Raw genomic sequence first — 13,072 nt, 5'->3', positions numbered from 1 at the left:
GGAAAGGCATCTGTTGATGTTTGCGCCAACCAGGAGGGCCCTGATATCAGCTCAGAAAGGATTAATGTTTGTACCCCTTCTTCCCACAGTTCTCTGGGGCTGGCTGTGGCTCCGAGAGTGCGCTTCCTCAGCAAAGCCAGGAAGCAGAGGGAGGGCGCGGAGGCGGGCCGGGGAGCCGGGCAGGGGGGCGACTCCGAGGATGAGCTGGAGAGCTTCAGAGCGCAGCTCCGAGGTGAGAAACACACGCCTGCGGTGAAGGAGGGGCCCACCGAGTCCCAGGACGCCCCCACCGCAGAGTCCAGGCCCGGAGCAGACCCCAGCACGGAAGAAGAAGAGTCTGTCTCAGAGGAGGAAGCAGAGTCTGACAGCTCGGATGGGGAGGAGGACGCTCCGGCTCGACCCGCGGGCCTGACCCTCTGTCCTGACGAGGACGAGGAGGAGGACATGAAGGACCTGGACCTGCTGACGGTCAAGCGGAGAGACGTGTTCAGCCTGGAGGACAGTGCTGAGGATGAGGTGAGCTCCGTGCAGCATGTGTGTTGGGAGATACCAAATGGCACAGAGCGGGGGTACAGAAACAGAAGGCAGAATGATCAGGGGATGAGAAACAAACACTTCCTCCTTCCTCTGTAGGGAAAGGTACAATCGGCAACTATAACTGAGTCTGGGAAACTTTTCAGAGGGGTTGATCAAGGCATTGCAGGCACAGCTGTAGGCACAGCACACACTGATACCGGCAAGACTCCAGAGTAATTAGGAGAATGCAGGGCCGGCTTGACCAATTAAGAGGGAAAATAAAACTAGTCCGCCAGAACAGCTGAGCCGTGGCAATTAGCTTTAAAGCTGTGATGTTGTTTCATGAGGAGGCACACGGCCGAATCTGGCCAAAAGTGTTTTTCAGTTGTGCTCTCGCTTTCTTTTGGCTGAGAAGAGCAACAATTCACTGCGTAAATCCACAGCCAGTATTTCACAAAGGACAGGCCAAATCAGTGCTACAGTTTGCACTCAGTTCCAGGGGGACAGATGGTTCTGGAGTAGCATTGAATGTGTCATGGTCTTTTTTCCTTTTTTTTGGTCACAATAGCTAACTTGTTTCCTTTCACTAATTAGCTTCATGTACAGAATTCCACAAATTGCAGTTCATGCAGTATGAAAGTCTTAATACTGTTTAATAGCTCAGAATACATTTTATACATATTTACAAGCAATTTAAGCCTCATTTAAGCCTCATTTAAGTTTCTGCGTTACTTTACATTTGTTTATTTAACATTCTGAAAGCGATAATAATAATAATCATGACATTTATATAGCCACTTTCTGAAAGCACCTTACAGTAAAAGGAGGGGCTCCACTAATGATGTGGAGTAACACCGTTACATCATTACATCATTACAGGGTTTGGTACATTGTTTGGTTTTCAACAGCACTTCCTTCACTTCAGACTTTAAATGACCATGTTTAGGTGCTCTCTGGGATGGAACTCTTCTTTAAGCTCTCTGATTGCTGTTAATTTGGTACCAGTCTGGCCTTATTGGTGGAGTTGTTGCAGGGTCAGTAAATATGTTTGCATGGGCTTGGGATGATTGATCGCCACTGTCCGGCCCAGAGCGAAAACCCTGTGGGATTTGGCAGCGTCTAATTAATTGACTTTGTCTGCAGATAGCTCAGCAGGCAGGAAACCAGGCACTCCCCCTCGCTGACTCCCTGTCCATCCGCACGGGCGCTCGGCCAGAGCCGAGTGAGTGGTCTGCTGAGCAGGGCCTGCCCGCTCCGCTGCCCCGGCTCCGAGGTTAGCCAGCAGTGGCAGTTCATTACCAGGCTGCGGGAGCCTGGCTCCTCACTGCAGGGCGCCCCGGCTCGAACGGGGTCCTGCCAATCAGAGGACCCCCTCAGCCTAAACTGCCTGTCTATGCTGCCCAGGCGTCTCTGCCAGGCCGGCTCCTCACACCCTCCGCCACCCCTCCTGGCAGCTCCTGGTACCTCTGCTTTGCATCAGTGCGGGCAAAGGGCCGGCAATTACCCCTGTGACAGGCGTGCATGGAAATTGTCACCGAAGGGCCTCAAAAGTGGCATTTAAGCCATCAGGTATTGTCGGCCGCTCTGATGGCGCGGTGGTTATTTCGGCATGCTGACGTGCGACCCGCGGGGGAGAGGAATATCGGGGACACATCATTCCTGTCACACAGGATCAGGTCGACGGGGCTCGGCCAGCAAGACAGCAGCTTTGCCTTTTTTTGTCTGACTCAACGGGACAGGCCGTGGCTGGAGGTCAGACCGACGTAGATGTATGAATATTCATAGATCACATATTCAAGTAGGTGTACGATGCCTCTGACAGGAGAATGTGGGGGGTCCACTTTAAAATGTCCGACAGGTGTGTTTTGATTGCTAGCTCTAATATTCTGTTCCTAGCACAACTGAAGATTGAACGGTAAACCTTTAGAATTTCTGTCTGTGAGTGCGGGTGGAATCCCCAGTGAATTGGGTTTTACTTGTGTCTGACTTACACATCACAACTGTAGAGAAGTGTTGGCAGGTTTTTCTTGATGTGCATCCGAAATGCACTGCTTGTTAGACCAAACTGAAGTGCAGGGAGTCCTTTTCTTTGGCTCTGTTGGTACTAGAAATGCCCCCTTGGCTTCATGGAAATCTCCTTTAACAGTAGTGTCTGAATTGTGTTCCTGTTGAGATGAGATTTCAGATGATCCTATTTATATTCTACTGTTAGTCCACTACATTGGTGGCTTGTACTGTGCCATACTTCATGCATTGCAGTGATAGATGAACTGCACTAACAGTAAATATGTCAAGTGGTGTGTTTTCTTGATGTTTCCCCTTCTCAGAAGGTGACCTTTGGCTTTGGGTCAGTTACACTGGTTTCTACTGATAAACGAATCGGTTACTCATGAACCTCTGTGAAGTGTGAGAATTATTCCTGACAGGAAAATCAATTATCCCTGGAAACAAAGTCTGCATTTTTTTCCCACAAATGTGTGGGGTCTTACTGGTACACACAGGACAAAACACACCAAGGAGGGGGTCGTGAGGAGTTCGGATGGGTCACGGAGCCTCTCTGGGTCACTCCTTTTAGCCTGTGGGTGACCTGGAGAAACGCTGACTCGCAGGCTTTGGCCTCAGCCTCCATGGCCAATGCTGTCCTTTTCCATTTCTAAAACTAAACTGCCCTAACAGGCCTGTATCAGCTGATGGCTTTCTTTCTCAGCTGTGGCAACACGCACCCTCACACTGTCTGTTGTGTTATTTAGTTGTAGTGCCACTGTGTTATTTACTGCGGTCATCCAAGGAGCAGATGGTAGAAGGGAAAGGAAGTGATGTACCCCTCAAAGGAGAGAGAGAGATGGGAGGAGAGCGTTTACGGCTCTGAAGGTTGCTTTTACCTCTGAGCTCGGTAGCTTTGGCAGTCAGGATGAGCACCAGCACATTGGGTCAAAAGAGAAGAGCTGTCCAGAATGTCTTATTGCCGCCTTTTCTGGTATTCTTTATGTTCTATCTTGCATGTGTAATTTCCAGCTGACCCAACTGGCAGGATGTTACACGTGTCTTACACACTTGAGGAATCTGCGGTCTGTGCTCCCCTCAGTGTCACTGCAACTTTCCTCACCCGTTTTAAGGTCAGAGCGCTTAATGGCCCAGACAGCTGGGATATTTTATTGCGCCAGTCTTTATTCACAACAGACTTGCTTTCAAGTGAGGCTGGAGGCCTCATTTAAAAGCACTCTCTCTCTCTTTCTTTCTCTCTCTTTGGAGTCACATTTGGATAAGATTGCGCTTTGTTTTTCTATAAATTCTAATTCTCTGTTACCGATCTCTTTGAAGCCGCCGCTCAGAATGGAATTGAGCAAAGTGAATCTTGAATGCAAAGGATTAGACTTTCTGAATTAAACTTTGCCTTGGATCAATGCAGCTCTCCCCTTTTTTGATTAGAATGCAAAAAACTAGACACTTAATTAAACTTTTTTTTTTTATGAGAGTTAGAAGATATGTGGAACTCTTCCAATGTGTTGGTGTAATGTATCAGCCTGATGACCCCCCCAGCACTCAGTGTGCAGCATGGGGGGTCAGGGGATTTTGATTCAGGGTTTTCTATCCTCAGGTTGTGGGTGATGTAATGTTGCTGTACCCTTGACAAACCTTTTTATTGTTCCTTTTGAAAAAAGAATACAGAAGGAAACAAGTGTGAAATTGACTGCAGAACCCAAAGTCCATCAGCTGTGGACGACAGCCTGATTGGTCCACGCTGTGAATGCGATCCGTCAAATTAGGTTTTCCGGTGGACTGATGCAAACATGCCTCAGTCCTGTCTGTGCTTTATAATAAGGAATAGACTGGTTCCCTGAGTAGAAATGTCTCATCATTAAACTGAAACTGCCCTCTTGACTTGAGGAAGCTAGAGCAATAAGAAGTCCAACTCTAAACTTTTCTGTGGCTCACAGCCACGCACCGGATAAGTCTGCTTGTTTAGATATGCTTTTCACGCACCTTTAAAATTCGCTCCAAACAGAGGACCACTTTTTTGTTTCCTTTTTTGATATTTTGAACTCAGCTCTGACTCAGGAGCATCGGTGTAATCCTCAATGGTTTTTGCTGAAAGAGAAGAGTAGCCGTGTTTTTAATTTACTGATTCAGTGACTCGCGCAGCGGCTTGCGTGCGGAGCCGCGAGGACGCATTGTAGCTGGGTTTCTTTTAAGGGGGATATTTCATCACAGGCTTGCTCGAGACTCTGTAAATCCCTGAGCGTGCATCCAGCCACACTATTTAGCAGGTGCGCTGGGGTGCAGAAATACGGTATGATCCCACAAAACGGCAGCGGGTGCTTTCTCTCTCTGTGCGCTAAGAGCTGTATGTCGCGTTCGTCTCAGCAGAGCGAGGCAGAACCTGGATCTGTTTAATAACTGCTATAGTCCCCTTGTTGCTTTCTGAGGAACAGCTCTTGGGGCACGGAGTTCAGAGAGAATGTCATGCAGGGCGCAGGGGACAGGGGGGTGCATAATGCTACCAGTGCCCTCTCTACACTCAGCACCATCACTATGGTGCCACGTGACGGTCCGGCCACAGTTCTCTGACTTTTACGTGGTCTCACGGTAAAATGGCTTCCAAATGAATAATCATGTGTTGTGTGTCTCTGTCACTCTCGTGACCACGGGTTTGTTTGTCAGAAAAGCTGGGTCATAATGTAAAATGAAGTGAGAAGCTCAGTCCGTGGCAGTGAGGCAAAGCCGAACGTCGTGACTCACAGAGCAGCTGGTTCTGTTTCTGCACAGGTGTAATTTGGGGGGGGAAAAGGCTTGAGTGATTACTAAGGAGCCATTTAAAGCAACTCAATTTCTACGGTACAGGGTGCACTCTAATCATATGCATTCAGTGCATTTTATCCCGATTTAGAATAAAGTGCCAGCCCAAGTGGGTCACCTACAGGATGTCCTTTCTTATGCAGGCGAAAGGATAGTTAAGTCAGATGGGAGCATTGCTGCTGTATGTAGTTCAGGCCTTTCAGTGGAAGCACATTCAGGAATGAGGTTCAGCTTCAACAAAGAAATTAGGAGAGAAGTCGATCTTCAGCTTCCATTTTTAGTTTTCCTGTTTTTAGACTTTTCTCCCTCTAAGCCTGTGAAGTTGTTCTAATTTTGGGCATTTCCTTTCCCTCCAGCTTCAACAGCGGCACGTGCCCATCCTCTGAGACGCTTATTTCGTACGCTTACATCACCGCCCACCCCCACCCTGCGATTCATCTCCCTCCCAGGCAGGCGGGAGATTAATTTGCGTCTCCCTCGCCGAGTGACGGAGGTCATCGGGGCCGTGGTCGAGCACGTTCCCCCGGGGGAGGCCTTGCAAACGCGTCGGTCACGGTCAGAGAGCTCCCGGAGCGATTAGCGTGACACGTCTCCATCTCCTCTCCCATCTGTTCACCCTCGGGCTTTGATGCTCTCCCACCCCAGATATGATGTCGGCAGGTTCGCCGCAGCAGTCCCGAAGCAGCAGCCAGCGTTCTCCTCTTTTGTATTTTAAACAGAATGATCTGCACACAGATCTGCATTCTCATCCTCTGGGTTTAGGTTATCCATGGTGGAGCCGGTTTTTACCTTTGTGTCCTTGCGGGTCCTGCATGGTAACGCCTCTGAGTTTATCGGTGCTGACTCATACATCACTGTGAGAATGTCAGCTCTGCCTCCGCCTCCGCTGCCCTCGTTTGTCATATTCCGCAATTCAACGTATTAATTACCACAAACCCACAGAAAGGAGGTCGAGCTCTGTTTTTGATGGTCATCTCTAATGTGTGTTACAGCTTGGGCCCAGTGTGGTGTCACATCTGTCCATTTCATTAGCAGTTCAGTCACCTGCACAGGTGTGCAGTAAGGGTGTGAGCAGCTGGGCTCCTGTGGCCGATGCGAATGCAGAGAAAATATCAGCCCCAGTCTCTGCGTGCCAGACCCTAAAGGGTTAAATCCACACTGCTGAAGAGAGGTGTGTGTGAAGGCTGCAGGAAACGCTCTCAGCTGAGCGCTGACCTTGCTCTCGCTGAGACGCTGTAGAACAGTGCTCACATGGAGGACTGTTCGTCAGGCTGTCCGTCTCACAAAACGTGCCACGCATTTGAGTATCGCTGCCGTGTGCGTGCAGCCCTGGGAAACAGAACAGCGGGAGGCCCAGAACATGGCAAAGCCTGCACAGTTCTAGCAGCAGAACCACCTAAAGCTTCAGGTGTTAGAAATCCAGAAATCCATCCACAGCCACCTCCTGGCTGGCCAGCTACAGCAGACCTTTAAACACGCACCGGATCACTCAGCCTGTGACAGATAGGCTGTCACAGGCGTTGGGCCGTAGGGTTTGAGGGGGTCACCAGCATCCCCATCTGTTTTCAGGTGGTTTTGATGAGAGACCCTCCCCTCAGACTGGTGGCTTGAACTCGTCCTTCACTAACAAAACAGGAAATTACACGTCGGAGAGAGTGTGCATGCTGCATCTGACTTTTATCGCGTTCTGTCACCTTGAGACGAGAGAGCAATTTCTTCCACACACACACCAATCAGCAAATTGTGGTTGATCTGTCAGCTGGGTGCAGTCTGTGTGCTGTCTGTGGGTTATGGTATAGACTGAAAGGTTAGGGCATGAATCTCAGGTCATTATTAATTCATTACATTACATTGTTTTCTTAGCAGACACCCTTATCTGACTTACATAATTGGCGAATCATCCAATTTAACCAGCTGCATATTCACAGAGGCAAATTCAAGTTAGGTATCTTGCCGAAGGGTACAACAACATTGCCCAACCTGGGAATCAAAGTGGCAACCTTTACGGGTAAAGGCCCACTGTTCCAGACTGCTGCCCGGATGCAGGATGAATAGTGGCACTAGCTGAGATGGTGACTTCCATTTTTCTGGATGCCTTTCAGTCCCAGCATTCTCCGCAGAGGCTGTGATTACCCAGCTATTTAAGCAGGTACTCTTAATGGGCTGCTAGATAATTAAACCACTCGAAGTAGACGGCCGTTTGCGTCGTGGCGGAGGCGGGAGCGCAAAGAAAGAAAAGCGCAGCGAGAAGTCATTTCACAAGTCAAGTGGCTCTGCCGTCGTTTCATAAATTGCTGTTTAAATTTCCGTCATTAAGAAACGAGCACGTATGAGATTACATAAAGCAAGCGCGTACAATTCAAGCATCACTCCCCAGCGAGCGTTGGTTTCATCTGAGTGGGATTCACATCGGAAAGCCGTGCCTTTGCGGAGTGACTCACTTTTAATGGGGGACAATTACCTGACTACAGAGGTCTGATTGCTGTCGATTTTGGGGCTGAAAATGGAAAGAACGACCTGCTTGTTAAGCTAAAATATCTAAAGCAGTGATTCCCGTATGGGGTGCCTATACCATGAAGGGGTTCTCGAGGTGTGTCCTGGGGTCTCTTGAGTAAGAGTTGCTATAAGTCTTTAATTTGATCAATTTTGCGTTATTTGTTTCCTTCACTTTGGTGCATTAAGCTTTGTAACTACCAGTACTGCACCGACTAAGAAAATTACCTACACAAGCCTGTTAATTTATTGTTGAAATGTACCACTGAGAGCAGCCTGGACGTGGTGGAGGCACATCACAAGCTCTGAAAAAAAGATGCTTTCCTGTTCATGCCCCGTGTTCACCAAACCGCCATTGGATGGGCACGGGTGTCTGCTTTATGAAAACTCAAACATGAAGAACAGAGGATTAAGCAGGTGGAGGGAGGAAATGCTAAGCTATATATGTACTATGATACAGCAGTACTTTCTCCTCAATCAGTTTGGTATCAGCACTCATTCTGTAATGTTGGCTGATAGCTGGTACGCAAAAAAAAAAAAAAAAGCTTGTTACAGTAAATCTCAGATATTTAAAATTGCTACCACTTGCTCCAGAACCTGTCTTTAATCTTCACTCTATCTGTGTGTAGCAATCTTGTTACCGGTTTGGCAAAATGTCAGACTCCCACATGCGTCTCCAACACAAACGAACTTATCTCCGGGTACCTTCAGCGGAGCGTTCATCCGGCTCGGTTCCTCACATTTCTGAGCCTCTCTCTTTTGTCTCCATGAGAGGATGTTCTTTCTCTGAACTGCAACCGTATGAGACCACCTCTATGAAAGCTTTAAGAGCCAGAGACACACGCACAGTGAAATCATTTTATTAGACAGGTGATGATTTGAAAAGCAGCGACCTCATAATGCTGTTTATTTTTCGCTTCTCTTTCTGTTCACCTTCCAGACCCTCTCTCACCTCTCTTACTTCGAGTTCACCGCTGAATGATTTCCCTTCACTACTGTACAGCAGTATCCTGCTGACATGCTGAGCTAGTGATTATATTGTAATAAGTCACTATTGATCTTCTATAAAGGGGTGAAGGAACACGCCTTGTAAATTGTTGGCCATTTCGCAGCTTACATTTAAATGTAGAATCAGTAGAGAGGGGAGGTTAAGTGTTTCATTAGGTGCTATACTTAGTCTTTCCAATATCGGGAGCATGTCGTTTGACTGAACATATCCAAGTTGATCTCCTGATACTCGCTCTGCGAGCAGATCATTACATGGTCTTCAATGAGTTTTACCGGCCGTATAGAGCTGTGATGGGATCGATTTCTGTCAGTGAGATGTCACGTCACATCACATCTGTCAGGACAGTGCCCCGCTCCTCACCTGTTATTGCTGGGCTTTGGAGATTCCATCAGCCAGCGACCACTTTCCTGGAGCTGAAACCACCTGGGGGGCGAGAGAGAGACAGGCCGTGGAAAAGGAATTCATCACCACAGTTTCAGAAACTTGGTGTTAGAGAGTGAGCTATTTTAATTGAGGAGGAGGGTGATGGGTGTGGAAGAGTGATGGGTTTGGGCACCAAAGCTAGTGTCGTCTGCAATATCAAATTTAGCCTTAAGCTAAATTCCAGCCATCCACCCAGAGTGCTATGAGGTCATCATTGTATTCCAGAGCCTCCAGGTGCATGCTTTCTCTTTCACTATAAGTAGGTTTTAGGGGGGGGGGGGGTGTTATCATTCCAGATCTTCCCATGGATTGTTAATTGCTGCCACTTTCACCTGGCAGACGTGTGAACGTGGTATCAGGCAAGGTGTGAAATGGAGAGCCAGTTAATTACCTGCAAACTCAGGCAGCAGGGAAGCAGGCCTGCAGTCCAGCTGGAGGAAGGAACCTTATTACCTTATTAACATCAAGAGACCCGCTGGTCCGTGGCTGATCACAGCTGGGCACATCATGGTTTGAAAATGACAGCGTTGAAATATTGCAGTTTTTTTTTCTTTTTTACTAACATGACAGTGTTGGGGAGCTGAGAAGCCTGCTCTCCTCTTATTTGTGTCGCCATGGTAACATGCCATGGATAAAGGTGGGCTGGCTGGAGTCTGGCTGAGCACAGGGGGCTCCATGGAAGTGTTTGGAACTCGGGAGATCATCTGAAGTCAGGTCTAGCGTTTCTTCCCTGCAACCCTCTAATCCTCTGTTCTTAACGCGTGAGTTTTTCATAAAGCAGATGCCTTTCCCTTGTTGCGTCATGTCCATCCATTGGTGGCTCAGTGAAACACAGGGCATTTGTGGTAAGTCCTCTTTGTTTTGGAGCTTGCTACGGGGCTCCACCACATCCAGCCACACCACAGTGGGGATTCTAACCAGACATTGCCTCACCCAGAGGCTTGGCTTCATACACCCTGTGCTTCCACACCGGCAGTGCTGAGATCATTAGCTGCACAGCAGAGACATGGAAAAACCCTCCGTCCGCCTCGTGGGACCCCTGCCAGTGTTTTCAGGCTTACTAAATAGCCAGGTAGCCAAGGCCAGGTAGCCTCTGGCTAAGAGAATCCAAGGAAGCTGCCCAGGTCCTGCCCTTGCTGGAGTAGTGTCTGGTTGATTGACGTCTCTGCAATGATCATATATTTTTCCTTTGTGGTTTCTCAACGGTTTTGAAATGTCTAGAATGTCTGCCAAGAGTAGTTGAAATTTGTAAATGAAGTTGATGACCACTGAAATAGGCGTGCATTTCAGTTACAGGCTTATTGTACACTCCTTTTATTTGCAAGTCAAGGGGCTTGTGCTGTTTGTATAGATCAGCTTTTGAAAAGCATTGTCACTGCTGTGTCAGAAGTTTATTTTCCAGTGATGGTGTCATCAGTGTTTCCTCATAGCTGGATACATAGCTAGCTAGCTAATTTTTCTTTCCTGATTTTTTTCTTGCACTGTTGAAGCCTCACTCTCCATTTGTTGTTTCCCCACACATACATATCACATTTCTAATGGGACTGACTACCACTTCACGCTCTGCCATTTTCGTGCTTGAAGTTCTTTAAAGTGCACCACCGCAGCAATCGATAACGATACCTGTTTTTAATGTATTTCAGTTCGGAGAATGTGGTCCTGCTTGTAACGGGAGGAGAGAGAGGCAGCCCTCTCTCGTTGGCGGGATTTTCAGAGCTTTGTGCTTTCAGGAGCTGTGCCTGCTTTCCAAGGCACGCTTATGAATGGGGATTGACACCTGCTTGCAAAATACGTCCTCTTTGTCAGGTTACACTCGCACAGAAAGAATAGCTTCACACTCTGCCTTGGAGGAGCTGTAATGCGTTTCGAAATGAGGTGCAATATGCCGCACTTTAAGAAGGCGAGCGAAGTCATGGTTTACTGAGGGGAAATTTCAGTGTTTCTTTCTGGAAGTGTTTGTCGGATTAAATGTTTTTTCCTCTTTTTGTGCTATTGTGTGCTTCATTTTCTGTCATTAGATTATGACGGAAATGGATTCCCAGGTGCTCAGAAGTCTCCACGCTTCCACAAGGGGCTTGTGTTTTCTGCCTGCCCCCGTTGCCACCAAGCAGAGGACGAATCTGCAGCTTCCTTCAGCTCCATGCACTTCCCGTCCTCAACAGCTGGTCCAGAATCAGCCATAAGCTGCCACAGTCCCATTATGTGAGAACAGGTGCAGCTGTTCCTGTGTCAGTGTTTGGGGAAAGCCTTATGGGTTTGTATGAAGGCTTTAGAATGGGACACACTCCCAGAGTCTGCTGTACCAATGAGATTTCAGCTGCACAGAACACAGTTTGAATTTTATACTTCAGCATGTAGCTGGATATTAATGCCTGCATATTTTGTTTCCATGCCCATGCCAAGTTAATGAGTAAACAAAGACTGGGAAAGGAAAGGTGTACCTGTAGAAATCTTCTTTTGCTAGGCTTGATCCATTGCCAGTTTTTTGGTTAGTTGCACAAGGGTAATGAAAGTGTAGCATAATAAGGGAGGAAGCACATGATATGGTCCCATTATGGGAACTTGATGTGCATGCTGGTCATGTCATAACCAATGTGCAGGTACTAATCAAACAGCTCCGACGCTTCTGCCCTGGCACTCAGACAGTGAAGCCTTGTTATTTCGGTTTGCTATCAAAATAACGCTTGCAGAGAAAGTAAGAGGGTGGGTGGGGGTGGGGGGCACCACCATTTCAAGGGCTGCTTTCTCCAGTCTCAGCCAAAGGTAACCCCCGCCTCTCACCCAGATACAGGAGTGTGTGTCTCTGAACATACTGAGCATGCTCAGTGTGCAGAGAAGACCTGGGGTGGAAAGTGTGGCCTCTTGTGCCGGTTTCCCGTGGCGACTGATGAACAGATTATTGTCTGCCATGTCTTTAAGGAGCTGGGAGGCAGGACTAGCAGTAGGTGTGATGAGGAGAAAAGCATCACCAGAGCCAGCTCGTTACAGCCAGCATCATTACTGCAATCCGCACAGCGTGCAGGGAATCGAATGGCGCTTTGTTTATACCTGGAGGTGAGAGGAGGAGAAAAAAACTTTGCTGTCTATCCCGAATCTAAAATGCACATTCATGTAACAAAACCTTGCCAGATCAGATAAGTGCAGGGAGGCATTAAAATCTGTGTATTCCAAGTTGTGCACATTGTACCGCTGAATTCACAGCTCGTTTACAGTCTGCAGTAAACTCGGCTATTGCACATCACAACCAGAATTTCATAGGAGGTGCACTGAAAAGCTGAGTTTGGTGAAACGGCATCTGTTCTTCAGTGATGGAAAAACAAGGTCCCTTTCAAGGTGGTGGGGAATCTTCCTATAATTTTTTTGTTACTCTGGTCTCTCTCTCCTTCTGTAGTTAAGGAAGTGTAAATGCTTTGATATTGCAGAAAGGGATTTCATAAAGGTAATTTGATATTTCAGATAATTGTCCAGGGTAGATACTTGTTCCAGATCAGTGACATTAGGCACCATCTGATCTGGGAAATACCTTCTGCTTCAGGAATTCCAGAATCAATGTCCTGCTCTTTGTGCTGCCTTGTTATAATCAGTACACTATGTGATTTAAATGTTATCTATGGCGGGTTTGGCCACATACTGCACTAAACAAGGTACAGTTTTGGCAGAATTGAGATTTATGTCTGTATAAGAAGACACCACTGTTGATTTGTAAATGAACATAGCCTTCTAATAAGCATATCAGAGCCACTAACCTTGGTGTAATCTCTGTGTAATTCAGTGTGCAGTGAGCTGTGACGAACTGGAATCTCTGACCCACCGTGGGCAAGATGTATTCATTCT

General features: G+C 47.5%; 1 protein-coding gene across 1 annotated transcript in view; it reads left to right on the top strand.

Moving 5' to 3' along the window:
- The window catches only part of ddx10 (DEAD (Asp-Glu-Ala-Asp) box polypeptide 10), a 104,570-nt gene that overhangs the window by 26,114 nt on the left and 65,384 nt on the right, over window positions 1–13,072 (top strand). Inside the window, exon 13 of the mRNA XM_036524239.1 lies at window positions 90–516. Within this exon, the coding sequence (XP_036380132.1) occupies window positions 90–516 (427 nt within the window). The remainder of the gene's footprint in view (window positions 1–89; window positions 517–13,072) is intronic.

Source organism: Megalops cyprinoides, chromosome 3, assembly GCF_013368585.1.
Source record: "Megalops cyprinoides isolate fMegCyp1 chromosome 3, fMegCyp1.pri, whole genome shotgun sequence".
NCBI classification, from domain to species: Eukaryota; Metazoa; Chordata; class Actinopteri; order Elopiformes; family Megalopidae; genus Megalops; species Megalops cyprinoides.
Note: the sequence above shows the minus strand (reverse complement) of the source record. Positions and strands in the feature narration are given on the sequence as shown.